This window comes from Emys orbicularis, chromosome 7 (assembly GCF_028017835.1).
Source record: "Emys orbicularis isolate rEmyOrb1 chromosome 7, rEmyOrb1.hap1, whole genome shotgun sequence".
In the NCBI taxonomy this organism is placed as follows: Eukaryota; Metazoa; Chordata; order Testudines; family Emydidae; genus Emys; species Emys orbicularis.
The window spans coordinates 131,592,807-131,620,502 of record NC_088689.1 but is presented as its reverse complement, the minus strand read 5'-3'; the positions used below and the strand labels follow the sequence as shown (position 1 = coordinate 131,620,502).

The 27,696-nt window shown below is 46.6% G+C and overlaps 1 protein-coding gene across 2 annotated transcripts in view; it reads left to right on the top strand.

Moving 5' to 3' along the window:
- The window catches only part of PLXNB1 (plexin B1), a 114,923-nt gene extending 89,902 nt beyond the window's left edge, over positions 1-25,021 (top strand). For both annotated transcript variants that reach the window (XM_065407128.1, XM_065407129.1), the window contains 15 exons: positions 433-533; positions 1,474-1,691; positions 1,967-2,145; positions 4,121-4,187; positions 5,571-5,717; positions 6,553-6,730; positions 8,395-8,498; positions 9,702-9,786; positions 10,261-10,427; positions 19,840-20,000; positions 22,068-22,215; positions 22,570-22,634; positions 22,741-22,816; positions 23,359-23,433; positions 24,917-25,021. In XM_065407128.1, coding sequence (XP_065263200.1) covers positions 433-533; positions 1,474-1,691; positions 1,967-2,145; positions 4,121-4,187; positions 5,571-5,717; positions 6,553-6,730; positions 8,395-8,498; positions 9,702-9,786; positions 10,261-10,427; positions 19,840-20,000; positions 22,068-22,215; positions 22,570-22,634; positions 22,741-22,816; positions 23,359-23,433; positions 24,917-25,021 — 1,876 coding nt within the window. The remainder of the gene's footprint in view (positions 1-432; positions 534-1,473; positions 1,692-1,966; positions 2,146-4,120; positions 4,188-5,570; positions 5,718-6,552; positions 6,731-8,394; positions 8,499-9,701; positions 9,787-10,260; positions 10,428-19,839; positions 20,001-22,067; positions 22,216-22,569; positions 22,635-22,740; positions 22,817-23,358; positions 23,434-24,916) is intronic.
- Positions 25,022-27,696: the final 2,675 nt, after the last annotated feature.

Genomic DNA, 27,696 nt, shown 5'->3' with positions numbered 1-27,696 from the left:
GTCTAAAAAAGGCTGTCAGCCTGGGAGTTCCAGTGTAGGATGCTGTTATTAGCAGGTTGGTCTGGAGCAGCCTGGAGTTATTAGCCAGGAATTTTGTCACTTCGTAAGGAGCAAGGATGAGTTTGAGGCCTCAAAAGGGAGAGGCTCCTCCATTCTTCTGAAGAGGATGGGCCCCTCATGCCCAACTTGTGATCCAGCTCTGTGCTAGCTCCTTTTGCCCAGCCAGCCCTCCGTTCTTTAGCACATGTGGTAAGGCCCATCCTTTTCTCAGTTTGAGGAACAGTTTGGGGAAACATCTTTTCCCCTGAGATGTGTAGACATGGGGTAGTTTAGAAACCAAAACCTAAATTGTGTTAAATTAAGGCCAGCCTGGTGGAAATCCCATCTGCAGTGAGTCAGCCGGGTGGTCTCCAGCAATCCTTCCCATTACAGGAGGAAGAGCAAACAGGCTCTAAGGGATTACAAGAAAGTTCAAATCCAGTTGGAAAATCTGGAAACAAGTGTTCGGGACAGATGCAAAAAAGAGTTCACAGGTAAGAGAACTTCCCTCCCCTGCAGCTGCAAATAGAGGTGTTGGGGAACCATCTCTGGCCCTTCCACGTCCCCCAGACCCTACGGCCCTTGTCTCAGTAGCTGCCTCTGTGCGAACAATCATACACCTTCCCATGTCAGTGTGTTAAAGTTTACAGCCAAATTCTGCTCAGCTACCCACATGCCCTTGAGGTCAGTGGAGTGGCACTTGTGTAACTTTAGTGGCACTTGTGTAACTGGGAACAGAGTTTGGCCCATACTGATCTCTGCAGTTCTTCATCTTGAACATCAGAATCTAGAGATAGGATCATTAATGTCCCCCTTTATCCACAAACTGTAATTCTATCACTAGCAGCAAGGAGCACGGGGAGGGGAGGACACTAGGAGCTACTGGAGAGACTAATACTGTGATTTCTAGTTAGAGGTGGAAAGCAATGAGACACATGAAAGTCATGGTGCTGTAGTGACTGTATAATACTGTCTCTGACCTGTGATACCGCCAATTATCATTGAGCCTGACTAAACACAAGGCCAATCCTTTAATAAACATCATCCTTTAGCAATCACTAGTTTGCTTGGTAGAGTTTTTTCTGCTTTTTTTAAACCCAGAAGATGGCCCTCAGCTGCAAACAAGAATAACAACCTGTCAGACCTTACAGTCTCTCCCCAGGAGCCAGGGCTGGAGAGCTCCCTACAGACCATTTGCCAGTGCTCCGAACAGTCTAGTTTTAAATGCCCCACATGACAGGGCTTCCACTCCTTCCTTTTGGAGAGGATTCCACAGGATGAAGCATCTCACTGATATTTAGCTTGTGTGTTTCCTTTGTCAATTCCATTCCATTAGATCTAGTTACCTCCCAGCCCACAGCCCCATGTTCCACGCTCTGGGACACACGTTCTCTTGGTCTAACTTTGTAACACAGAAGCTCCCTTTGTTTTCAGACCTGATGACGGAGATGATGGATCTCACCAGTGACCTCGTTGGTACCGGAATCCCCTTCCTGGATTACAGATCCTACGCAGAACGTATTTTCTTTCCAGGACACCGTGAGTCACCACTGCAGAGAGGCCTGGACATGCCCGAGTGTCGGCGGCAAACAGTGGAGCAGGGCTTGGTGCAGCTTTCCAACCTCCTCAACAGTAAACTCTTCCTTACCAAGGTAACATCCCTTCCTTAGTTCCCTGCAGTAACTGGCTCCTGTGCCATTTCACAGGCAATTGTTGCCAAGAGCGACATAAGGGACTGTGAGCTCCCTTACAGCATTCTTCAAAGTGCCTCCTGATGGAAAGCAAGAGACTGGAATAGCTGGATGTTCCCCATATCTACAACACTTCCTACAGCACCTCCTACTGGGAAAGTCCATAGCTGTGGTTACCCTATTTTAATAGATTAGAGCATTTGTTCATCTTTGACACTCTCTCTCTCTCTCTTTAGTTTATCCACACTCTAGAAATCCAGCGCACATTCTCTCCAAGGGACCGGGCCTATGTGGCATCCCTTCTCACTGTCTCATTGCATGGGAAGCTAGAGTACTTTACTGACATCCTAAAGACTCTTTTGAATGACCTCGTTGAGCAGTATGTGGCCAAGAACCCAAAGCTGATGTTGCGGAGGTGAGTGAGTGATTCAGTAATAGTCCCACTGTCTTCAGGCTGGTTCCTGGACAGAACTTTTCTTGGCTGTCATAGAGCTCCGTAATCCCTCTGTAGTAACAATGAGACAATGTGCTGTGCAGCAGATACAGATCCAGTAGGTGTCCAGACATGAAGCTCTACCAAAGAGGAGGCAACAGAAATAAGAGATCCCAGCTGTAGACAGTGATGAGACAGAGCAAGAATCCTTCATTCAGATCCTCCTTCCTCCAAGTTCATGCTATACACTGAACTCCCTTTTTTCTGCCCCCATTTCCCTTTTTCAGCTTCTCTACCATGTGGTCATTCTTCTGTCTCCCCTTGCCTTGGGCTATGCTGAGCCCTTAGCCAACCTTAATACCCCTTCCTGTCTTGTCAAGCACAATCCCCTTTTTATGGTGGCTTATATCATCACTTTCTAAATGTCACTGGGTCTGCAACGCTGTGGGCAGACACTTTCTCAAGGAAGCAGAGCCATGGCACCCCTGTCATTGGGCCCCTTCCTGACCATCTCTGAATCCTATTCTGAATTGTTTCCCTGGTTTTCAAAGCTCTCCAGGGACTGGCATCTACTCACCAGCTTCCTGCCCTCTGACTCCTGCCGCTCGAATCCTATCCCCTTCTGGTCCCTTCCTGCAACAATTAGAGGTGACATTTAATTGGTGCTCCCGTTCTGCCTAGCTCACTTCCCCTTCGCTGCTGAGTCATTTCACACAAGAAGTACCTTGAAATCTCCCTAGGGGTCTGTGTGTGATGTTGTGGGGGGCAGGGAGCTGGGATTGTGGGTCTGTGTGTGATATTGTAGGGGAGGAGCTGGGATGTGGGTCTGTGTGTGATTTTGTGGGGGGCAGGGAAGTTGGACTGTGGGTCTGTGTGTGATATTGTGGGGGAGGAGCTGGGACTGTGGGTCTGTGTGTTATATTGTGGGGGGCAGGGAATTGGGACTGTGTCTCTGTGTATGATATTGTGGGGGAGGAGCTGGGACTGTGGGTCTGTGTGTTATATTGTGGGGGGCAGGGAATTGGGACTGTGTCTCTGTGTATGATATTGTGGGGGAGGAGCTGGGATGTGGATCTGTGATATATTGTGGGGGGCAGGGAACTGGGACTATGGATTTATATGTGATATTGTGTTGTATAGCATTTAGGAGCTTCTGGGGCTGGGGGGCTGAGTAGAATATTGTATGATATTGTGTGAGGGAGAGGCTGGAACCAGGGCTTCTAGGGAGGCATTTTCGCCAAAGAGTGGATGAGGAGGTGTGCAACGAGCCATCTGGAGACACACAAGTCTCAGTGGGAATTTTTTGGCAGATCTCATCCTCCCAATTCCCAGATATTAGCTTCCAACAAGGGTTTTGTAGCAGGTGCTGCTGGATGTTACAGGGCAGAGGATATTTCCTCACGGAGGGTGGAGTTTCTCACAGCATTCAACATTGGCTCTGCTCCTGATAAAGTTGTTGGGAGTTTAGCCCGTGATTTCAGTGGGAGCACAGTTAGGCCAACACTGAGCTTTTTCTAAACCCTGTTCCCTCTGCAATGAGCTGGTGGCATGATTGATACCTTGCAAGATATCTGGTCCTTTTATTCCTAAATCAGTCTTTCTATAGGTCTGAGATATAGCAGAGGGGCATAGACACCTGACTGCCCTGTTGTGAGTTCTGTCCCATTGCAGGGTGCTGGAGATACAGCACAGAATTTTATGTTTGGGTCCTTCGGGCAGCCTGTAGAGGCATTAATGGCCTCTTGTGACTGCAGGTTAATTGCTTGCCTTACTGTTCACACACTAAAAGTTCTGTGCCCCATTCAGGCTGAAGGCTTGAAATTTGTACTCGGGTGGGGTCCTCAAATAGGCTTTGCCTAGAAAGCATGTCCTGATCCTTATCATCCACCCCACTCTCTGTTCTGGTGCCTCCCTGTGGAGGGTAACATACAGTAACCAGCCTGGGGTTCTCTTTCAGGACAGAAACAGTAGTAGAGAAGCTGCTCACCAACTGGATGTCCATCTGTCTGTATGCTTTTGTAAGGGTAAGAATTCTCCATCCCTGGGAAGGGTGGGGAAGCCAAGAGAAATGGAGACTAAAAGAATGCCCCAACCCTGCTACACTAATATAGATCAGCAGTCTGAGCGCCTGCTAAAATGGTGTCACAAATTACCCTGTGTGCAGTGAGCAGGAAAGAAGAGCTGGGTTGCTCACAGCATAGATTGCACAGCATCCAGCACTTCATCAGCCCCCTCATCTGCACTTTTCCACAAGCCTGCAGCCAAGGGCTGAGCTGGACTGTTGCATGCCCACACGTTGGTCCGGTAGACACAGCCCGACCACTGTAATAGCTGAGTGTCTCACACACATTAGTGGGATGATCTGCACAATACCCCTGTGCGGGAGGAAAGGTGTGAGCTTGTGATGTGGTTTAAAGACCCCACACAAAGGCTAAGGCAGTGAAGGAGCAGTTGTGGGCCAAGAGGACCCTACCCCTAAGCAGCTGGTGAGCATGCTCCAAATGGAGGACCTGCTTAAAAGGAGACTCTGACAGTCAAGCAGGGGGAGAGTGAAGGAGAGGCTGTCCGTAGGGAGGATGCCAGATTGCTGCTTCTGGGAAAGAGCAGCCTACAGCAGAAGGGTCTGGACTGTGGGTAAGACCTGGCCAGAGGCCCCTGCTCCCTGACAATGGAGAACACCTGGACCCTGAGAAGTGAACTGAGAATTCCCCATTTGGCTGTTTGAACTGTTGAGACTCATTGGGAACTCTGCTAGGGAGAGGCAGAGTGCTGTGACCACATCCCAAACTGAAGAGAGATTGGGGAGGTAGGAGTTGGCCCAGGGGAAGCTGGTCTGATGTATTGGCCAGAGGGTGCTGAGACACTCCTTGCCCCTTCCCCCATGGGCCCTGCACTGGGACCTGGTGGAGAGGTCCCATGTCCCCGTCCGGCTGGGAGAACCTGGGGCACACTGGGGAATGAAGGACCATAACCCAGATGCTAGGTTTGTGGACTGCCTAGCAAGGCCATCCCAGACTTTGGGGGACGGTTGAGCCACAATCTGCCCACAAGGCCTATGCAGGCTCCCAAGTGAACCTGGCTACAGACCTGCATTTTACAGATGAGGAAACTGAGGCATGGTGTCTTGCCCCAGGTCACTCGGGGATGCTGTGGCACACATGGAATTGAATCCAGGTCTCATGAATTCCAGTTCAGTGCCTTAGCCACCAGACCGTTTTTCCAGAACATGGAGCAGAGATGGGGTGGGTGGAACCCTCCGATTTAGATTCTTTGAGTTGTTTTGTTGACTGGTGCCTTTGGCTATGCTCCTGGGGGTAAAGGAGTCCATGTTCTGAGGCCTGAGGTCACTGTCAGGCAAAATGAAAGTGACTTCTCTCAAGAGTTGAGCCTCTTTCTGTCTCTGCCAGGACTCTGTCGGGGAGCCGCTCTATATGCTCTTCCGGGGAATCAAGCACCAAGTAGATAAGGGACCAGTGGACTGGGTGACAGGGAAAGCCAAATACACCCTGAATGATAACCGCCTTCTGCGAGAGGATTTGGAGTACCGGACTCTGGTGAGAACTCCCTACTGCACATCTCTTTGTGCATTCTCTTCCCTCCTTGGTCTGTACCAATGAAACACCATCTTCTAATCCAGTGGTTCTCAACCTGTAGTGCACGGACCCCTGTGGGTCTGTGGACTATGTCTAAGGGGTCCACGAAAGACTTAGACTGAAAACTGAGTGAACAAAATTCAACTATATATACAGACAATAGATTTCCAAAGGGATCCACACCTTCATTTGAAATTTATTAGAGATCTGCAAATGAAAAAAGATTGAGAACCACTGTCCTAATCTACCCTGAGTCAGGACTAAAGCCACCCTCTCGCTAGTGTCCTGTTACTGCCCAGTGGAAGCCATAGCTTTACACCAGGATCTGGGATTGGCATAGTTCCCAGTGTAATTCAGAGCTGTTCTGCTATCGATGGCCTTAAGAGGTCTAGCAGCCAGGGACTGCCAGAGCAGAGCAGTACTCTAGCCACATCTCCTCCTCACCGGCTACATCCACTGCGGAATCATGGGAGAAGAAGGAGAGGCCATAAGAGGCTACAGCAACTCTTGGCCAGCTGAGGAGGCCCCCTACATAGAGGCAACCTTCAGGAAGCCTGCTGAGCCAGCTTTACATGCCCTTCATGCCACTGAAGCAGGACTGAGAATCTGGCTCATTATATTCATGGTATTCCCTTCCCCAGTGGTCTGGAAATGTAAAAGGTTTATTGTTAATATTATCACTTATTAGTGGTTTGCTAATGGTAAGTGTAACTGTGGGGGGAGGGGAGTGCAGGTGTGATTGCTAATCAGGCTCATCACTGTATGCAGCCGTTTCAGCTTTCTTTTCTTTCCCCAGACTTTAAATGCTCTGTCTCAAACTGAAGCTACTGTGGGAGAGGCAGAGGATTCTCAGGGTGTCTCTGTGAAAGTGCTAGACTGTGACACTATAACACAGGTGAAGGAGAAAATCCTAGATCAGATCTATAAAGCAACGCCATATTGTCACCGCCCCGACCCAGACTCCCTGGACCTTGGTGAGCACAATTCATTGATGCCAAGACTCAGTGATGAGGTTGAAGAGTGGAGTTATCTAATATATCTAATAACTGTCTCCTGTGCCATTGGTGTGCCTCACACTGTCCATTCAGCAGAGAATGGAGACAGTCCCTGCCCCACGGAGCTTACGTTCTAGCCTGGATTCAGTGTGACATCGTCAATGTGGGAGAGGGATAATAGCAGGAAGTGGGGCGGAAAAGAGGATACTTGTAATCTTCTGCCGCCACCTCTTGTTTGCATGGTACCTGGTGTTCTTTTCACCTTTGTCACTGGAAGTAGCTACTGGGCCTGGCTGGTTATTGTCAGAAGGGTTGTAGAGGAAGGTGGTCTTTTGAGGAAGGATTTGAATGAGGAAAGGGATGTTTATGAAAAGCATACAAGATCAGAGAGGGCACTCAGGGTGTAGGGGACTGCATGGGAATAGTCCAGAGGTGCTAGAAGGTTATGGGCTCAATCCTGCTCTTATTGAAGCCAGTGGCAGAACTCCCATTTACTTCAGCAGTTCAGGATCAGGCCCTAAGTGGGCTAATGAAATGCAGGGCTCTTGTTGGGGGATGAGCTCTCCAATCTTTCCTCCTCTTTTGTTCCTTTTTCTCAGTTGGAAGCAGTGAGGCATCTGCACACCGCTGTATTCATAGGACATGCTCTCGCTCAGTAATGCATTGCGTGATTCAGAGTTTGCAGTTTACTCTGGACACACTTCTTGTCATGCCTCCCTCTTCTCCCATCCGTCCTGGCCTCTGGGATGTGGAGAAATCTTCCTGTCTATAATTGCCATTGCTTGGTCGGGAGGGAGAGGATGACTATGGCCAACAGAATTACCAATGAGTAATGATCCCATATTGATGCTGAAAGCTCAGGTTTTAGATTGGCAAGGAAGGCTGAAAACACAAGTCTGAGTTTCCCCTATATTGAATTCTGTAGCACTTAGAACTCCACTCTTCATTCAAACCATTCATCGCCATTGCAGCAATTAATCCACGGATGCAGACAGGTAGAAAGAAGGCAGCAGCAGCCGCAAACAGGTTGTTGGGCCCCTCTCTCTTACGCACAGAGAGGCTGCTGTGATCACAGCTTTAGAAAGTTTGTAGCCTACGCACAATGAGTGCCAGGCAAGGGTAAGATGCCCATGTCTGCACTAGCAGGGTGGCTGGGATGCCTTTACTCATTTAAAGGTCTTTGGGGGCAAGGACAATATCTTCATATCTTCTGTGAAGTTCCAGACATTCTGACAATAATCTGCTGCCCTGTGTCAAATAATGTTATAAAATAGTAAGTAACAATCCTAATAGACACAGGGCCTTTAAACATACCTTTTTCCTGTAACATATGCTGCACATTTGTACTGTTTTGTATTACAGCATAGAAGTTGCGTGGTTACATTATTGCGATGTACATATCCAAAGGGATAGAGTTTTGTTACTGCTGGAACTTTACCCCGCGTTTCCTAACAGCTACGAGATTAAACTCTCAGCACTCATGCAGTGCCCTGGTGATACAGTTCTGGCATGTTGTTAGTCTTACCTGGCATTGGTTTCTGCTTATTGAAAGTGAAATATACAAGAAAGTTTTAAAGACAGTTCAGCTTTCACAGTAAACATTTTATTTTTATTTTCCGTTTTCTGTGTTTTGATGACTGTAGAGTGGAGATCAGGTCTGGCTGGTCACCTGATCCTTTCCGATGAGGATGTGACCTCTGTCATTCAGGGAACCTGGAAGCGCCTGAACACTCTTCAGCACTACAAGGTCAGAACTGAGTATCCTTCTTCCCTTCCCCTTCTCAGTGACCTTCAATTTCAGGTGTACACTCCACCTCTAGATCTGACTCCTGCCTGATCCCATTTAAAGAACCTTTCTAGCCCCACCTGTGATGTGGTGAAGCCTCTGACTTGCTCCTGACACAGGAACCGCTGTTCAGTCAGTGTAACCTCCTCTGTACTCTACATCTCCACCTCTGACAGCCTGAGGCATGGATGCTGGGGAGGCAAACGGGTGTCTGATGTTTGAATATATATCCCTAAGCTAATTTCTGGAGATGCTGTAATCAGGGCAGGCTTGGTGGATCTGTTGGTTAGCGCCCGAGTCCTTTGACTCTGGAAATTGAGACTCAAATCCTACCTTCACTCACAATTGAAAGCAAATTTTGTGCACCTCTTCCTACTCCTACCATAGATTTGTCACCATCAAAGAACCAAGCAGCAGTCACACAAGGATTGTGAGAATGTGAGGGAAAACGGTTAGACAAATGGGTCCCTTTCTGGGTACTTGGAAAATTTGTGGGGCTAGGAAACAGCAGCAGTGCTGTTCAGCACTTCATTCTGTGTAATTGATTCTAAGGCCAGAATGGACCATTATCTTCCACTTCTTCTTTAGCCTCTGTCAAATGCACCCTTCACCGCAGTATCTGCCGTCACTCTCCCTCTATACGGCTCGCCCCCTTCTTTCCCAGTATCTTCTTTTATTTAAGGTTTTAGAAGTTGGGTTGCACTAGACTGTATCTCACTGCTGTCATTGTTGATACACCATGTTGCAGACCTGCAATTGTGTACCTCTTCTGTCAGCATGAGACAGGCTTACTGGCTGAAGTCAATATAAGGGCTACATGCCCAGTATAGCAGATGGTGGTCTCCAGAGCTGGGATCAGGCTGCTGGGAATGAAAAATAATGTTTAAAATACCTTACCCTTACCTTGCCTCCAAGCACCTCACAGCCCTTTTTACAGATGGGGAAACTGAGTCATTAAGTGTTGAAGAAACTTTACCAAGCTCACAGAGTGAGTCAGTAGCAGAGCCAGGAATGGAACCCTGGGTCCTGAGTCCTAGTCCCCTCTTCTAACCAGGAAACCATTCTTCCTCGTGGGTGGGCTGTTTAATTTTATAAAGCCTGTCTGTCACACTGAGAAGGAGAAATGTGCAGAATATTGTTAACCCGAGTTCTGCTTGTACACAGGTGCCTGATGGAGCAACTGTAGCTCTGGTCCCACGTCTGACCAAACATATCCCCAGGGAGAATCAGGATTACTTCCCTGGAGAGAGTGAGTCTGATGCTTAAGGCCTCATAAAATAGTTTCACAGAGCCCATCAGCTGGCAAGCTAGGACTTTGTTCTCCCAGGCAATAGACATAGCTTTATGGTAACCCCCAATAGCTACTGGGTGAGTTGGGCCTTCCTCACTATTAGCATTGACAGGATATCCAAACTGTCAGCACCGGGGGCTTCTGTAAGTGTCTGGGAGCCAGAGGCCCCTAAAAACAGGGAAGCAGGGCCAGCAAGGAGAGTCCAGCTTGAGCTGGAATCTTCTAGTTGCTAACCACAGGGGCTGGGTGCAATCCATAGCTAATAGGCCCACCAGTTAATAAACCTAGGGCCTGGGCACAATCTCTATCTTGCTGCATGTTCCCTTAGTGCAGAGAAATCTTGTTTTTTCTTGTAAGGGCAGCAAGTGGCTCCGAGCAATGTGGCCAGTCTCTGAGTGGAGCCTAGAGATTTCAGTAGTATTTATGTTTCAGAAACGCCGATGCTGGAGGATGCAGATGAGGGTGGAATAAAACTTTGGCACCTAGTAAAACCAACTGAAGAGCCAGAGCTCCCCAAACACAGGCGAGGAAGCTTACGGGATCGGGAGCGAGCCAAGGCCATTCCTGAAATTTATTTGACACGTCTCCTCTCTATGAAGGTAGGAAAGAACATAGTGTTGGATTAGCTAAACTAGGTCATGGCTAGGATACTTCCTTCCACAATGGCCAAGGCTTGGTGCTTTGGTGCTAAACCCTCAAGCCCCAGGGTGTGTTTTGCCAGCTGTGCAGCACTGCACATGAGGAAATAATTCTTTGTTGCCCAGATTACTGATGTATTTATTTGTTGACTTCCCTGTAACTCCAGCACCATAATATCTTAAGTTACATATGCTAAGGGAGTTAGCCTTCCAACAATCTTCTAAAGGAGAGAAATGTTATTATTCTCGTGTTCTTCGAGGATGTGTCCGTGTGAATCCCACTTTAGGTGGATGTGCCCCATACATGTGAGATCAGAATCCTTTGAACATCAATGTCCATTGGGTCATGCCTGCACCATGCACATGCTCGTGCACCTCACCTCCAACAGCATAAAAGGCAGGGCAGTTGGAATCGTCATTCAGTCCCCTCTTACCCCCTGCGGCAACAAGATGGAATGAGCGGCATTTGCCTGCTGCCCTTAGCTTCAGCTGCAAAAAATTAGGTAGTTATGGTTAACTCTCTTTAAAATTCCCCCCTATTTTATTTTATTCTAGACATATAAAAAGCCCAAAAGCTAAATTTGATTTGTCCCTTGGTCCTCTGTGCCTCTGTGTGGGCCAAAATGCCAGATTCAGAGCCCTTGAGCTTCAAACCATGTCCATCCTGCAATGGTCTCATTCCACTCCCAGATGACCACAGCCACTGTATGTTTTTTGTCTTGATGAGAGCCATGTGCTAGGTTGCAGCTCGTTGTGTTTTTCATTCTCCACAAGAATGAGGAAGACCTGGGACCCCTCTGAAGCTATAACTCCTCAAACAATCATCAGGACCCCAGTACTGAACCCAGCCTGCCAGGTTCTTAGGTACCAGCCTTAGCTGCTGTGCCATGGCGATGCACTGAATCAGCGCCACTGCCCAACAGCCTTCATGCTAAAGGCCTAAAGGATCCAGGCCCCTGAGTGAATGGACAGGCGACACTCTTATTGGTATCTGTACTATATAAAAGCCTTAACAGGTAGAGGAAGCTGTCTCAGCAGTTCTTGACTACTGCTCTGGACTGCCCCCAGCCCACCTCAGCCACTGGGCATTACAGTTTGCTCAGACCACTTTGGTCTCCTCATAGGCTTATCCTACCAGAAAAAGGTATGGAGCCCACAAGTACAGCACCGCAGGGCCCATGGAAACACTGAGCCTCCAGGAGCAGATCACTGGTCTACAGGCAGAAAAACCAAGCCTTACTGGCCACAGTGGACTAGCTTACAGGGCCGGCTCCAGCATTTCTGCCGCCCCAAGCAAAAAAAAAAAAAAAAAGCCGCAATCGGCGGCAGCAGTTCAGCGGCAGGTCCTTCGCTCCTAGAGAGAGTGAGGGACCTGCCGCCCCCGAATTGCCGCAGGTGCCGCCCCTCTCCCTTGGCCGCCCCAAGCACCTGCTTGTTATGCTGGTGCCTGGAGCCGGCCCTGCTAGCTTCAGGCAGAAAACCGCTCCCTGCAAGAACAGACCACAGGACTGCAAGCGGGAACATCTCCCACAGCCCCATGGCCCATGTTGCCTTCAGAACCCAAACCCACGGTATTGCTACCAGAGTGCTGCGATGGGACCCCTAGCAGTTTCAGGGTTTTATGAGCCAGTGCAGGCTCCATTTCCTGCTATGGCCCAATGCCTGCCTGATGGATCAGGCAAAGGTGGCATACTGGCCAATTGGGACACTTTCCTGAGGGCCTTTGTGACAACCTTTGATGACCCACGCTGAACTCACAATGCAGAGGTTGCCCTACAGGGAGTCTGTCAGGCCTCAGGGTCAGCTGCAACGTATGCAGCCTGCTTCTGATGTCTGGTGGCAGGTATGGCTTGGAATGAGCTGGCCTAGCTACGCCAGTTCTGTTTTGGCCTCAGCAAGGAAATAAAAGATGAGCTTGCCCTCATGGACCTTCTTGTGGATCTAGATGCATTTATTGTTGGGGTGAAGAGCCGCACTTGAACCACTCAGGAGCCATCCCCACACCCTACGTTTTGGATGCTGGCTTACGTTCTTCCACTAGGCATAGATTCTGATAACTCTTCTGTCTGTTGTCTCCGATGACTATTCCATCCAATTTCAGGCTTGCCCCACATCCCTTTTCAGGGATTCGTCTCAAAAAAGCCAAAGATGTATGTGGCTTCTCTGCTTCACCTAGGAGCCAAAGAGGAGGCATCTCTGGAGTTCAGAGGAAGAGGTTCTATTCTTGATATTTCCTTATCTTGAAGTAAAAAAAGGGGGGGGGGTCTTCATCCCATCCTAGACCCAAGAAGACAGAACAAATGCAGACGCCATCTCACATTCAGGGTGGCAATGCTTGCCTCCATCATCCCTTCTCTCAAGCTCAAAACTGGTTCATGGCTTCTGACCTCCAAGACTCATATTTCCCTGTTGTGATCCATCCAGCCCACAGGAAGTATCTGCGTGGGGCCAATCACTACCAGCACAAGGTGCTGCCATTCAGTCTCTCCACCTCAAAGTGTCTTCACAAAATGCCTAGCTGTGGTGGTGGCACCTCTGAGGAGACAATGCGTTCATACCTAGACGACTGGCTGATCAAAGGCAGGTCTCATTAGGAAGTCACCACAGCCCTAAACTATGTCCTTTGCCATTCAGAGAGCTGGGTCTCATGATGAATTCACCCACATCCATTGCTAGGCTGGCTGAGACTAGTGTATCACTCCATGAGACATCAAAAGAACAAGCACATCATGCTTCCAGCTTACATCCAATTGTCATTGAATTGGTGGTCAGGCCCCCAAGAACTTTCAGAAAGGGGTACCTTTCTCCACACCTTGATGCTGATCACAGATGCATCTGGACCAACTCCAGATACGCAGAACTTGGTCCCAAAAAGGCATGAACCTGCATCTAAACGTTCTAAAATTGCAAGTGAACTTGTTAGCTTCTGTAGCATTCCGTCCTGTTTTACACAATTCCACCATGCAGATTTTCAGACAACACATCTACAGTGTACTATGCAAACAAGCCAGGACTTGCCCATTCATCACTCCTGCGTGTCAGGAGGCAATCAGTTTATGGCAGTGGTGGGCAACCTGCGGCCCGCGGGCTGCACCCAGCCTGTCAGGGTAATCCGCTGGCGGGCCGCCAGTTTGTTTACATTTGCACGGCGGCCTGCAGCTCCCAGTGGCTGCAGTTTAATGTTCCCAGCCACTGGGAGCTGCGGGTGGCTGTGCAAATGTAAACAAACTGTCTGGCGACCCGCCAGCAGATTACCCTGACAGGCTGCGTGCAGGCTGCAGGTTGCCCACGACTGGTTTATGGACAGGGTGTCAACAATAGTTGGGTTTACATTAAATGTCGAGGAGATAAAGTGGCTGCACCTTGGAGAAGGGGACAACAGATTAAGTGTTCGAAATGCAGCAGTGGTGAAGTTGTAGAACAAGTGGAATCTTATGTGTACCTAGGAAGCTTGATCAGTGCTGATGGATTCCATCAAAGATGAGGTTAAAAGGAAATGTGCCTTAGCCACAGGTACTGCACAGAAACTGACAGAATTATGGATGACTAAAATCACTACCTTTGGTACCCCAGTGAAAATTTATCACACCGATATACTAACAGTATTACCTTATGGTCTGGAAGCAGCTGTATTAAATTAAACAGACATCAGAAGGCTGGATGTAGTGGAGAGGAGAGTTCTTCAAAAGATGGGCAGGTTTAAAGTGGAATGATTTAAAGACACATGAAGAAATTAGAAGGAGAGTAGGATGTGAAATCAGGGTATGGGATTGGCTGCAATCAAAAAGAGATGATGATGGTAAAGAAACTGTAGAAGACAAACATGACAGGATGCCAAAGATGATAATGCAAACCCAACCAAGGTCAATCCAAACTAGAGGCCAACCACCAACTAGATGGAGGGACACCATACGTAGGGATGTGACGATGCTGGGCTTAATGGAGGAACAAGCCATGGACAAGAATGAATGGTGACACTATACTGCTCCTCATGCCTGTAAAGATGTTGTGGGATGAAAAGAAATGTCAACAACACAGGATAACCCCAATAGCTCTTCATCTTCCAGGAGCCAGCAATGATTTAGAGAAAATCCATTGCCAACCATGAGTGGAGCTCTATAGAGCTCCATTTTCACCCTAGTATCACAAAACCAAGGTCAGATACTTCAACCAGATAACAAATCATTGTATCAACCAGCCAGTATCCAGGCTGTCCGAGTGCTACTGACAGAGATTGCGCTACAAGATATCCTACTGCAAAGAAGAAAGTTCTTCATGAGGAAGACTTACTCCTTTAAATGGAAAGGATTTTTAATTTTGGGTAGCCCAACACAGCCGTGAACCATTGAAAGCCTCGGTACCTAAAATCTTCGATTTATATTCTGCATTTTTGAAACACTCTGGATGCTTGTTCAGCTCATTCGAAGTCCATCTTGCAGCAATCTCAGCATACCCCATGTAGTCGTGTTCTTTTTTTTTTTTTCGGTATCCCACAGTATCTAGATTTCTACTTGCTTATCCACCAGTCAGAGAACCCCCTCTGACCTGGGATCTTAATATTGTCTTTACAAGCCCAATGGAGCCCCCTTTGAGTCTCTCTCTGTGTGCTCTTTATAGCACCTTACTCGCAGGACCGCCTTTTTGCTCACCATCACATCAGCCAGACGGGTCAGTGAATTTGCATTGCTCATGGCTGACCCTCCTTACTCAACATTCCAGAAGGTGGTGGTGACACGTCATTCCCAGTTTTTTCCTAAAGTTGTCAGACCTCCTCTGAAATGAATCTGTTAATCTCCTGCTTTGTTTCCCAAACCCCATTCCTCTCCAGGGACAAACTAACTTTGCACCTGGGATGTTTCACGAGCCTTGTTCTATTATCGGAAAAGGACAAAGCCCTTCAGACAGACTCCTTGTCTTGTTGCCATCTCTGGTGCCTCTCAGGGGCAGGCCATCTCCCAGAGAATACCTCCGTGGATTACCCGGTGTATTTCAATCTGCTATCACCTGGCTGCTACCCTTCAAACATCAGAGCTCATTCCAGTAGAGCACAGGCTGCCTCTTCTGCCTTCTTCAGCTATCTGAACCCAACAAGGCAGCTACGTGGAGTCAGCCCCGTGCTGCTGTTAACCACTATGCCCTTGACTTGGGGCAAGATGAGATGCCAGATTTGTTAGGTAGCGTCACAGTCAAGGTTCAGTCAGTGTCAGTTTGGACGCCTCAGTGTCACCTTCCAGATGGGCCACTGCTCATCAGTCACCTAGGAAGAGATCCACATGCACGTGTACTTGAACTGAAAACAGTTACTTATCTTACTGCTTTGACGTGTCATCCTCCCAGATCCCACGGCCCACCCTCCAGCCCTGCTTTTTGCGAGTCTTTTTTCCTGCCATTCTGAATTAGTGACAGAACTGAGTGACGGTTGTAGCTGCTCTGCCCTTTATGCCCTCGGGTGGGAGACCGGGGCACGAGGACACGCATGGTGCAGGCATAGTTGAACAGACACTTCTGTTCAAATATTCTGATCTCCCATTCATGGGGCACATGCGTACCTACAGTGGGATCCATGTGGACAACAGCCTCTCATTGAAGGTAAGTGACCATTCTTTGTAGATGGGAACTGAGTGTAGCCTTTTATTTTATTTAAAGTGAATTTTGTAATGCAGTATTACACTACCGTGGGTTCAGCTCTGGTGGCTACAGTTTAAAGCTCAACAGAGTGAAAGTCACCTTTGCTATTTGCTTCAGATATAGTCTCAAGGACACATAAAGACCCAGGATAGTGACCACACATGTACTCACAAGTATAAGGTCTAGTCTGTTTAACTGTCCCTTTAATAAAACTTGTAAAAGTTATGATTAACCAAACATATAGAAATTCTATACAGACCTATGCACAAGTTACAAATATCATCATACTCGCATTCTTAACGATATTCTTAAATTCTGATGGCTGCCTTGCTAATTGATCAGCAGTAGAGGGATGGTTCCTGCTGGAGTTTCCTCTAGGAATCTTAATTTTCCTAATCTGGGCACCCTCTTTTTTATAATGTGATTTTGACTATACCTCATTAGCATTTATGCACATAGTGTACCTGCAGTTAGGGCATGTGTTAGAAAAATGTGACTACCAGATATCTTGTAAGCAAAAAAATTACTTTTACTGTTAATTTTTCGCACTATTGGTACATCTTTTCCTATAATCTTGTGGCATAGGGTCATTCTTTGGTCACTTATTTATGTCAAGCATTTCTTAAGCCTATGGCCTAGTATGGCTAAGCTAAAATCTCACAGGCCTCACCCTGTAGGCCTTACATTTCAGCCCTACTTACTTAGATACCTAATAAATATTTATCCCTTCTGACTACTGATCAATCTTATATTTCTGTTAGTCTTAAAGGTGCCACAGGACCCTCTGTTGCTTATATTTCTATAATTCTACAATTTAAATCTATTTGGAATACAATGATTATATATGATATTTTAGTTAATCGTAACATCGCACAATAAATGAACAATAAACTAAAATCATTGGCTACATGAGACACAGTGAGACTAGTGTCTTGTGCAGGGATTCTGTGACATGGCTGGGAAAATAATCTCTTGAGTCTGTCCAGTGTCTTAAACACAAGTCCACCCTTCCTCACGTGCACCCAGTTGTGGAAGGTTGTGTTTCCTTGTTCTTAGCTTACAGAAATAAAGACATGCTCAGCAAAGAATCCTGATTTTTTTCCCCTCCCTTATCCTTTCCCCAATAACAGTCGTCTTTACTGAGTTCAGTCTGGATTTCACTCAGACCATAGTATGGAAAATCCTCTCCTCGTTGCATCTGAAGAAGGACCCTTTCCCCTCAGCTTGACCTATGAGCAGTCTTCAGCATGTGGACTGCCAGGAGCGCCGCCAGCTTTTCTGCCGCCCTAGGTGGCAGAAGGTCCCATCCCGAAATGCCGCCCCCCACAGAGGCGGCGGAAGGTGCCGCCGCCGAAATACCACCGCGGTCACCGCCCCCCAAATTGTAGCAGTCGCCTAATGGGTTGCGCCGGCCCTGTGGACTGCACCATCTTGCTGGTTACTTTTGTTATGGGCCATCTCTGATTTCTTCCTATCATGGTTCTGCTCACTTTACCCACCCTCAGACACTTCCTCTGGTTTCCCAGCCATTTGAGGATCAAGTTTAATATTCCCCTTGCATATAATCTGGTTCTGATTTGATGGGAGGGCTACTTCTGAATGAAGGGAAGTGACCTGCAATGAGCTGAAAACAATTGAACCAAATCAATTGGGATGGAAGAATTTAATCAGAAAAATGGGAATGATAATTGGGAATTGCTTAAGAACACTTTACTAGATGCTCAAAAGCCACAGTCCCACAGTCAAGGAAGAAGCCTGTACTAGTTAAAGAATTGACTAGGTTTAGAGGGGAAGTGAAGGCAGCTATAAAAAATTAAACAATAATATATAGCAAATGGAAGAAAGGGGAAATTGATAGTAATGAATATAAATCAAAAGCTGGGACTTGTAGAAAACTGACAAGAGAAGCAAAGGGACATGAGGAAAAATCTATGGCCAGCAGAGTTAAGGACAGTAAGGAGTTTAAGTATATTAGGAACAAAAAGAATCCTAACAATGGTATTACTAGATGGAAATGGTAGAATTATGAATAGTAATCCAGAAAAGGCAGCAGTGTTCAATAAAATATTTCTGTTCTGTATTGGGGGGAAAAAACAAATGATGTCATATCATATGATAACACTTTCTATTCCACAAGTATCTCAGGAGGATGTTAAAGAACAGCTATTAAAATTACACATTTAAATGAGTAGGTCCAGATAACTTGCATCGAAGGGTTTTAAAAGAGGTGTCTGAGGAGCTCGACGGACTGGTAGTGTTGATTTGTTTTCAGTAAGACTTGGAACACTGGGAAAGTTCCAGAAGACTGGAAGAATGTCAGTATTTAAAAAGAGCGAAAGGGATGACCCAGGTAATTATAGGCCTGCCTGTCTGACGTTGCTCCCAGGAAAGAAAATGGAGCTGCTGATACAGGACTAGATTAAGAAAGAATTGAAGGAGGGTAATATAATTAATGCCAATCAAGATGGGTTTATGGAAAATAGATCCTTTTAAACTAAACTGATTTTTTTTTAATAAGATTACAAGTTTGGTTGATAAAGGTAACAGTGTTAGACTTGGTACCACATGACATTTTGATTGGTTGGGGGGAACTAGAAAGATATAAAATTAACATGGCACACATTAAATGGATTAACAAATGGCTAGCTCTTAGGCCACAAAATGTAATTGTAAATAGGGAATCGTCATTGAGTAGGTGTATTTCCAGTGGATCCTGCAGGAATCAGTTCTTGGCCCTACGCTATTTAAAATTTTTATCGGTGACCTAGAAGAAAACATAAAATCATTACTGATGAGGTTTTCAGGTTACCGAAAAAATTGGGGAGTGATAAATAATGAGGACAGGTCACTGATTCAGAGTGATCTGGATTGGTTGGTAAGCTGTGCTTAAGCAAACGACATGCATTTTAATGTGGCTAAATGTAAATATATACATGAAGGAACGAAGAATGCGAGCCATACTCATAAGATGGGGGACTATCCTAGGACACAGTGACTCTGAAAAAGATTTGGGGTCATGGTGGATAATCAGCTGAACCTGAGCTCCCAGTGCAACGCTGTGGCCAAAAGGGTTAATGTGATCCTGGGATGCACAAACAGGGGAATTTTGAGTAGGAGAAGAGAGGTTATTTTACATCTATATTTGTCACTGGTGTGACTGCTGCTGAAATACTGTGTCCAGTTCTAGTGCCCAGAATTCAAGAAGTCTGTGGATAAATTGGAGAGGATTCAGTGAAGAGCCACAAAAATGATGAAATAATTAGAAAACATGCCTTATAGTGATAGATTGAGCTCCTTGAGTCTATTTGGCTTAACAAAGAGAAGGTGTCTTGATTACAGTCTATAAGTACTTACATGGGGAACAAATGTGTGATATTAGTCTCTTCAGTCTATCAGAGAAAGGTCTAACATGATCCAATGGCTGGAAGGTGAAACTAGACTGAAAAGTGTAAATTTTTAACCATGAGGGTGATTAACCATTGGAACAGTTTACCAAGGCTTGTAGTGGATTCTCCATCACTGGCAATTTTTAAATTAAGATTGGATTTTTTTCCATAAAATCTGCTCTAGGAATTACGTTGAGGAAGTTCTCTGGCCTATGTTATACAGGAGGTCAGACTAGGTGATCACAATGATCACTTCTGGCCATGGATTCTATGAAAACCTTTTCCCTACCCAGGCGCTAAAATATTTGTTTACGTTCTTCCTATTCATTTTGCATTATCTTTGTTTGGCTTGTCCACAGGGGACCCTGCAGAAGTTTGTGGATGACTTGTTCCAGGTAATCCTCAGCACCAGCCGCCCTGTCCCTCTGGCTGTCAAATATTTCTTTGACCTGTTAGATGACCAAGCAATGCATCATGGAATCCTGGACCCTGAGACCATTCATATCTGGAAGACAAATAGGTATGGAGCCAAAGTTGCAGCCTGACACTTCCCTAGAGCAGAGAATCCCAAACTGTGGTCCCTGGAGTACTTGCTGGTGGTCACATGGTGCTGGCAGCTCCTATTTCCATTGGAGAGAAAGAGAGAGATGGATTGGGAGAGGTGAAATGCAGAGTAGTGTGTGTGAAATTACCTTTGTTCTTCTTTGAGTATATGTCCCTATGGGTGCTCTACTGTAGGATGAGTGCACCCATGCACTGTTGATTGGAGATTTTAGTTAGCAGTGTCTATAGGTCCACACCTGGACACTAGACACCCTCGCGCTCTGTTGTGAGCATATATAGGGAGGCGCAAACTCGCTACCACTCCAGTTCCTTCTCAGCCACCTTTGTCTCGAGACAGTTCAGAGTAGTGCCCACTGCTTTTGTAGCTTCTTTGTCGTTTTAGCCTTAGTTTGTTTCTCTCAGCTCTTTGGTGGTATATGCTGTCAGTAAAAGATTGTGACAAGTGCACATCAAATTCTCTCACAACACTTTAAGGAACTTCCGTTTTGAGTCTATGGCTACATATTCATTCCTCTGCTACTTGTTCAAAACATCGTTTATGGTAGCCATCACGTCGGGCAGAATGATGGGCAAGCTAGGGGATTGCTGATCTCACCTCCCCCATCATCACTAAATTCTACAATGGTAAGGTGATCCTATGCCTTCATCCTCTCTTCTGCCAAGGCATCTGTGGTCATCACTGAACTGGTTTTGAACAGGACAGGGCAACTATGCAGCCAGTGATTGGCTGCAATCTCTTTAAATGTTTTTTTTTTAATGACCCACGATGCAGCTGTGGTAAACATCAGACTATGTTGTATATCCTTGATGAGTGCCCACTGACTTATTTTGGTGGTGGGCTACCAGATCTCCACCTGGCTGATAATGATGCCATCAAATGACTGGGCACATTGCACATACGGTGATATATTTCTTCTCTTCGTGCCTAAGGTCTCCTCAGAGTTTCATGTCAACCAGGACATTCGACTTCGTGTTTTTTACCCAAAGCTTCATTCTTTGAGGGAAAAAGTTAATCTCCATACTCTGGATGTAAGGCAAGCACTCACCTTTTACCTTGGCAGAACTAAGCCTTTCAGGTTCCTTTGCTAAGAGGAAGAGAGGCCAGCTGATCTCAACTCAGAGACTGTATGTGGGTATCTGGGAGTATGCTAGCTTACTATGAAGCTTCCGAGGTGGATTCTACTCCGGAAGTGACTGGTCATTTGATCCGGGCTCAGTGCACCTCGATAGCCCTTCTCAATACAGGGCTATCACAGGCAGGCACAGACTCTGCTAACTAAAATCTTCAATTGAGCGCACAAGGGTGTGCAAATCTTACAGTGGAGCACTCAGAGGGACAAAATATGTTGAACTTAAGTTACTGAACAGGTAAGTAATTTCTCCTTCAGAGGACAAAGCACTTAGTGCACTAAAGACAGCTATAAATTCAGGAGTACTGCCCTGCATGCGAGCAAGGGCATTAAGTGGTGGTGAGTGAGATGGGGAAGGTGCTCAAGAGACAGTATCTCTGTAAAGATGTGGTCTGCACTAGGAAAGTTGGAGAACCACAGCCCTAGATCTACCTTGAGATGTGTTTGTAAAAGAGGAGATTAGTGACTCAGCAGTACAGTAAGATGGGGTTTCCTGATTTGCAGAATGGCCTTATTAACCCTAACAGCTCCAGATCTCAGCCTGCAGCTTTTGACGTGCATGTGGCTGTCCATAGACTCTGGGTTTGAGAGAGGCCTCACAGGATGGCTTTTCTGGGAATGTGATGTGATAAAAGTTAAACTTCTCACAGCAAAAGGGATTCTGCTTTCTGAGAGGCTCATCTGTGCCTTTTTCTGAATGCACAGCACTGGCTGCTGGGTCTTCCATTAGATTTAATCTCTGTGGCCAGTTGTCAGTGGCTTGGGAACCTTCCTGTTCTAGCTGAATTGGGAACTCCATGCTGATGCTGAAGTGCTTTGCAATAAGCAGGGGTAGTATCTGCTTTGAGGGCATGATACTCATCCCTGCCTCTCCTCATCTTTCCTCTTTGCAGCCTACCCCTCAGGTTCTGGATCAACATAATCAAAAATCCACAGTTTGTGTTTGATGTGCAGACATCGGACAATGTAGATGCCGTGCTCCTGGTCATTGCCCAGACCTTCATGGATTCCTGTACTATTGCCGACCACAAGCTGGGGCGGGTAAGCATGGAGGTGGGGTGAAGCAGCCAGTGTGTGCAGCACAGTGAGATTTTTGAACTCCCCACTCTGGAGGTGGCAGGGAATGGTCCCTAGTCTGTGCTCATGTTGAGAAATGTTTGCATAATTGGCAACCCTTGTGGGTACCTGGAGCCTGGGGCAGGGCCTCCCTGCCCCTGTTGCGGGAGGGGATTGCCTCTTCTCTGCACATCTTGTAGGGAAGGGACAGGTTCTGCCCACCTCTGTGAGAGTAGAGAAGGGACAGAGGCTGCCTGCCCCCGTGGGAACCCGGCATTTGTCTCTCCTCTCCCTGGTCTTGGTTTCTGTAACCTGTCAGTCTGTTTCTGGCCTTTAAAGGACTCGCCAATCAACAAGCTGCTCTATGCCCGGGACATTCCTCGCTACAAGCAGATGGTAGAAAGGTAAAGTCTGAGTGAGCAGGTGGGGACAGCTGGGTTGTTTGGCAGGGGGAGGAGGCAGCAGAGGAGCAGATACCGCATTAACTGCCCATGCGTTCCCATTGCGTAGGTACTATGCGGACATTCGCCAGACCATCTCCGCCAGTGACCAGGAAATGAACTCTGCCCTGGCTGAGCTGTCAAGGGTAAATAAAGCAACTTATTTCAGAAATCAGTGCATTTTCCATTGGGTCCCACGTTGGGCAGTCTGCCTCCCTGACACAGGGTCTGCATTAGCCTTTTTCCCTAGAATATCCCACTAGAATTCCAGTGTTAGTGTTGGCAGGGGCCAGACATTTTAACCACTGCATCATGACTTGGCTCACAGGAGGTCTAGACCACATGGCGGTTAAAAAACAGTGGCTGCTGGTGTCTTGTTTGTGCTAGCCCCAACACCATTGCTAGCACCAATGGAAAGTTTTAGGGGGGAAAAGCCCCATGTAGCTAAAGCTTCTGAGTGCAGGAGCAACTGGGTCTCTGCTCCCTTTCCCCTTAAATGTGGTCCTTGCGTGCCACTATTACTTTCTAGGTTTTTCTCTAAATCCCTTTGCCCTTGCTCCCAAGCTGGCTTTAGAGGCTTTCTGGAGCTTTACCCACTGAGCTCCCAGGGCAGCAGAACTTGTGTGAACAATTGTCTTGGTGTTGCCCAGAGATTTTGGCTAATTATAGGTTTGTTATATTACCATAGAATTACTCAGGTGAACTCAATTCCGTGGTGGCTCTGCATGAACTCTACAAATACATCAACAAGTACTATGACCAGGTGAGTGCGGCTCTGGCTTACTGGCCCCAACCTCAGTGGGCGATTTCAGACACATCCCTCCCCACCGTTATCTTATGCTTGCCCTTCATAGGTTCATCTAGTCCTGCCTCCTGTTGGATTTGTGAACAAAGAAATTAATAGTTAAGGACATCATAAATGTTCCACTGCCCTCATAGTACATAGGCCCATATTTTTAAAGGTATCTAGGCAATACTGCGCTCAGTGTTGCAACACTTCGTGACTGAAGTGCCCAAACCTCACTTTCAAACATGCTTTAGGTACTTAGAGCCTAAATCCCTTTTGAAAATGAGGTTTAGACTCCTAAATCAGGTGGTGCAGTGCTGAGTGCAGTAATGCCTAAACACATTTAAAAATATAGGCCAGATTAATTGACCTCATCAAATAGGAAGAAATGTATATTTTGTCACAACAAAAGAGCCTTCACTCTCACCCAGGGATTGTCAATATTGATGTGTTTTTGTTATCTTGATTTTTTTGGTATCTAAATATTTTAGTTTAAGGCATAGCTTAAAAGGGAAATATGATCAGTTAAAATATTTATTAATTAACAATAGAAGTATTTGAGATTGCAGTTTCTTGATATTGTTATGTGTATTTTAATAGGTAAAGTGTACAATATAGATTTTTATGGTGAAAATTATGCATGAGGACTTACATTTGAGACTGTTTAATGTTTACATATTTAATTTTTGTTTCTTTTTCAGAGGGCTTTGTGTTATTTGAGATTACTGATGAAAGAATATTATCTACTTTGGGGAAGAGTTAAGGCTGTTTTGCTGTAATGAAACATGCATTTCTTTGTACTTAATGAGAATAATGACTTTGTTACATTTTCAGTGTAAGAAGTATGCATTTCCATGTGTCTAACTGTTAAGGAAATGATGTTAGACAAGGTGGGTGATGTAATATCTTTTATTGGACCAACTTCTGTTTGGTGAGCTTAAGTATGAAAGCTTGTCTCTCTCACCAATCAGAAATTGGCCCAATAAAAGATGTTACCTCACTCTAATATGCTGGGACCAGCATGGCTACAGTAACACTACAAACAACAGAGGAAATGATCTGTCAAGTGACTACTCTATTATCACTTAGCAGTTTTTATTGGCTGTTTTAAAATGAAGATTTTTTGCCTTTGGCCCCCCCCCTTGGTTTTTGCATAACTTTTTTCTGTAGGTAAACAAAATTATTTAAATAAATAAATAAATAAATAAAAATAAAAGGGATGAGCATTGTTTGCGGGAGAGGAGTGGGTGATAGCACAGAGGAAAACATAGGGTGCCCAGAGGGGACTACCACTGGGATGACAAGGCTGCAGGGGGTCCCTCTGAGACATACCGTCACTGTGAATCCCAATACCCATAGCTGCAACAGAGTTGAGGCTTGCCCTCAGCCAGGGGAATCTGCTGCTAATAGTATTCTGTGCACAAGGGAGGTTGCCAGTGAGCTCTGAGTCTTGTTGCAGATCATCACAGCCTTGGAAGAAGACCCGACAGCCCAGAAGATGCAGCTGGGATACCGACTGCAGCAGATCGCAGCTGCTGTGGAGAACAAAGTCACTGATTTGTGACCCAGACAAACATACTGTGATGCTCTTGGGTAGCTGAACAGAGGTGGATAGTGCTGCTCATTGGAACTTCATAGCTACACACAAGGTGTCCCACTGCCTTTGGAACCAGACACTCTGGGGAGCTGGCATGTGACACAGGAGGAGGTGGCCAAGAAAATGCAAAGTACAAATGTCCTTACATCTCAGAGAATATTTTTTTACAGATTTTTTTCTTCCTTTTTTAAAATGTACTTTAAACTCTGGGAGTTTCTACAAACCACAGTGTGAGAGAGAGAGACCAGGCACCTTCTTCCCACACGTTGTGAATGTGCCAAGTTTCCAAACAATATTGCCAAGGAGCTGGATAACACAAGAGCTTCAGAACAAAGTTAAAGACCATACATGGCTTCATGTGAGCCTCTAGCCTCATTTTGGTACTAGCACCAGGGATAGGAGAGACTAGTGCTGTGCCTGCTACCCTGAACATTGTATAACCACCACTACTATGATGGTAATAGCCCAGGCTACTGCAGTCATGGTAGTGCTGGACAGTAAGTGTGTGAGCTTCCTGAGCCCTCATGGAACTAGCTGGGGCATTGGGACTGATGTAGCCTGTTAGAGAGTTTACCACACCTGGGCCAATCCCTAGGGACCAGAGTGTACTCCTCCAGCATACAGCCCTAGAAGCAACCCCCCTGCAGTGTAGCCCACCAGTTCCATGGCCTGAGCTGAGGAGCATCTCCCACAGCATGGCCATCAGCGCACTGGAGGGGTTGCGCCTGGCACCCCGAAATACTGAATGTAGGGATGAGAAATAGACTGGGGGGGAGATGAGAAAAGTCACTTGGTCCCAGGATTCTAGTCTTCCTCACTGCTTGTCTGCGACTCATGCTAATGAGACTAACGTGCTCACCAGTTCCAAATGTGGACCCAGTAGGCTCAACCTAGTCCTAGTGTAAGCAGGCACCATGCACTGACATCTATGGAGCCATACTCACTTTCCCCTGGACTGAATTTAGCATGGCTTGGGGAGAGGGCAAGGTGAACTTACTGAAGTGCCTCTAACCTAGATGTATGTCTGGCCCTCTGGTTCTCTGTGGTCAGATGCTGTCCTGCCACTTGGAAAGCACAGTGAAGGCCTTGTACCTATTTCCTTTCTCTGGCTTGTAGCCATTTTGGTACTCTGAAGTGGATCTGTAAATACCCTCAAAATTACAAAGTATTCACATGCTCAAGGGGAATGTTAATTTTGTTTTTCTGAGACAATACTTCACTTGGATGAGCATCTCCTTGGACATTGTCATCATCATAAACTCCCTGGGCTAAGCACTGCCTGTGTCAAACTGCTTCTGCCTAGTCTCTGCCCCACTGGGCGGATCGGGGGCTTCTGACTTTTTCAGAAACATCTGGAGTTTCACAATAACAATTGGCTTTTCCCCAGATTTCCCACTAAGCTGAAATGGTTCAAGGCTCAATCTCACAGCCAGATATACTTTCCTCACCTTTATCTCGGCCTAAAATGAAACTCCAAATACTCCCCTGAAGCTGAATGTCTTCTCAAATTCTCCTGTGTGGCTCCAGTTTAGTGACCTCCTGCCCACGTAAAATCTTAGTGGAAATCCTGAACTGTCGCCACAGCCCCCAAAAGAGCAGAGCAAAGGAACCAAGTGCCCAGGTGCCCCAATGGATGAGCACCAGGAGAGGGGACCAAACAGCGACCATGCTCTGTAAATTGACCAGCCCCTCTGGCAGGGTTCCCTCTTTCCAAATTGAATGGAACCAAACTCAGGCTGTGCCCTAGACCCTCCCACCCTTGGCCTGAGTTTGGTTCCATCCTCTCAGAGAGGACTAAAGGAGTTCCCCTCCCTCCGCACCTAATCAGGGCTTGAGGTAACGCTTGCTTCCTTGCTGCTCAGAGGGGAGAGATTTCTCTCTTTCATTCCCCCAGCCATGTCTCCCCAACTGAGCACGTGTCTTTGGTTTCCTCTTACGCACTTGTCCCCCCCTCTGTGGAGCCAGGAATAGCTCCAGTGCTGAATGACACCAGCCCTGCATAGCTGAAACAGACCACGTACAGAGTGCAACTTCGACTGCCAATCCACTCCTTTTGCCTGGAACTGCTGATCACATGGAGACGGCTAGACTCCAGCAGAGAAATACGGTGTCTCGGTGGTTGTTTGTGTTACCTGGAGGCACCAGCCAGATGAGAGCCTTGTTGGGCTGAGCTGTGTGCAGTCACACAATAAAAAACAGCCCCAACCCCAGAGAATTTACAAGCCTAGGTTCAGGCAAAACTTAATAGGCAGGTGAAACAAACGTGGGAGGATGGATGGATGGGTAAGAGTGATGATCCCATCTGTGCAGTGCTAGCATACTTTCCTCCGCTGTTTGTGGCCCAGCAGTGCCTTTGCCTCTCCCACTTTTTGGAAAATCTTTTCTCTGCGCTCTCACAAAGTCCTGCCAGTCAATTTGAGAGGAGAGGAATTCTCTTGTTTATCCAGGATTTACATTAACCTGAAGTCATGTGCTGGTCTCTGTGACCAACCTCTGCCCGCCAACTCTTGGCTCCTACTTGATCCTTCAGCTTCTCCCCTTGAATTGGCCTGCCAGAGCATGATGGCAACACAGGTCAAGTAGCATACACCTTTGTCTGTGTACCTTGGCCAGGACTGAGGTGGGTGTAGGTACCATTCAGT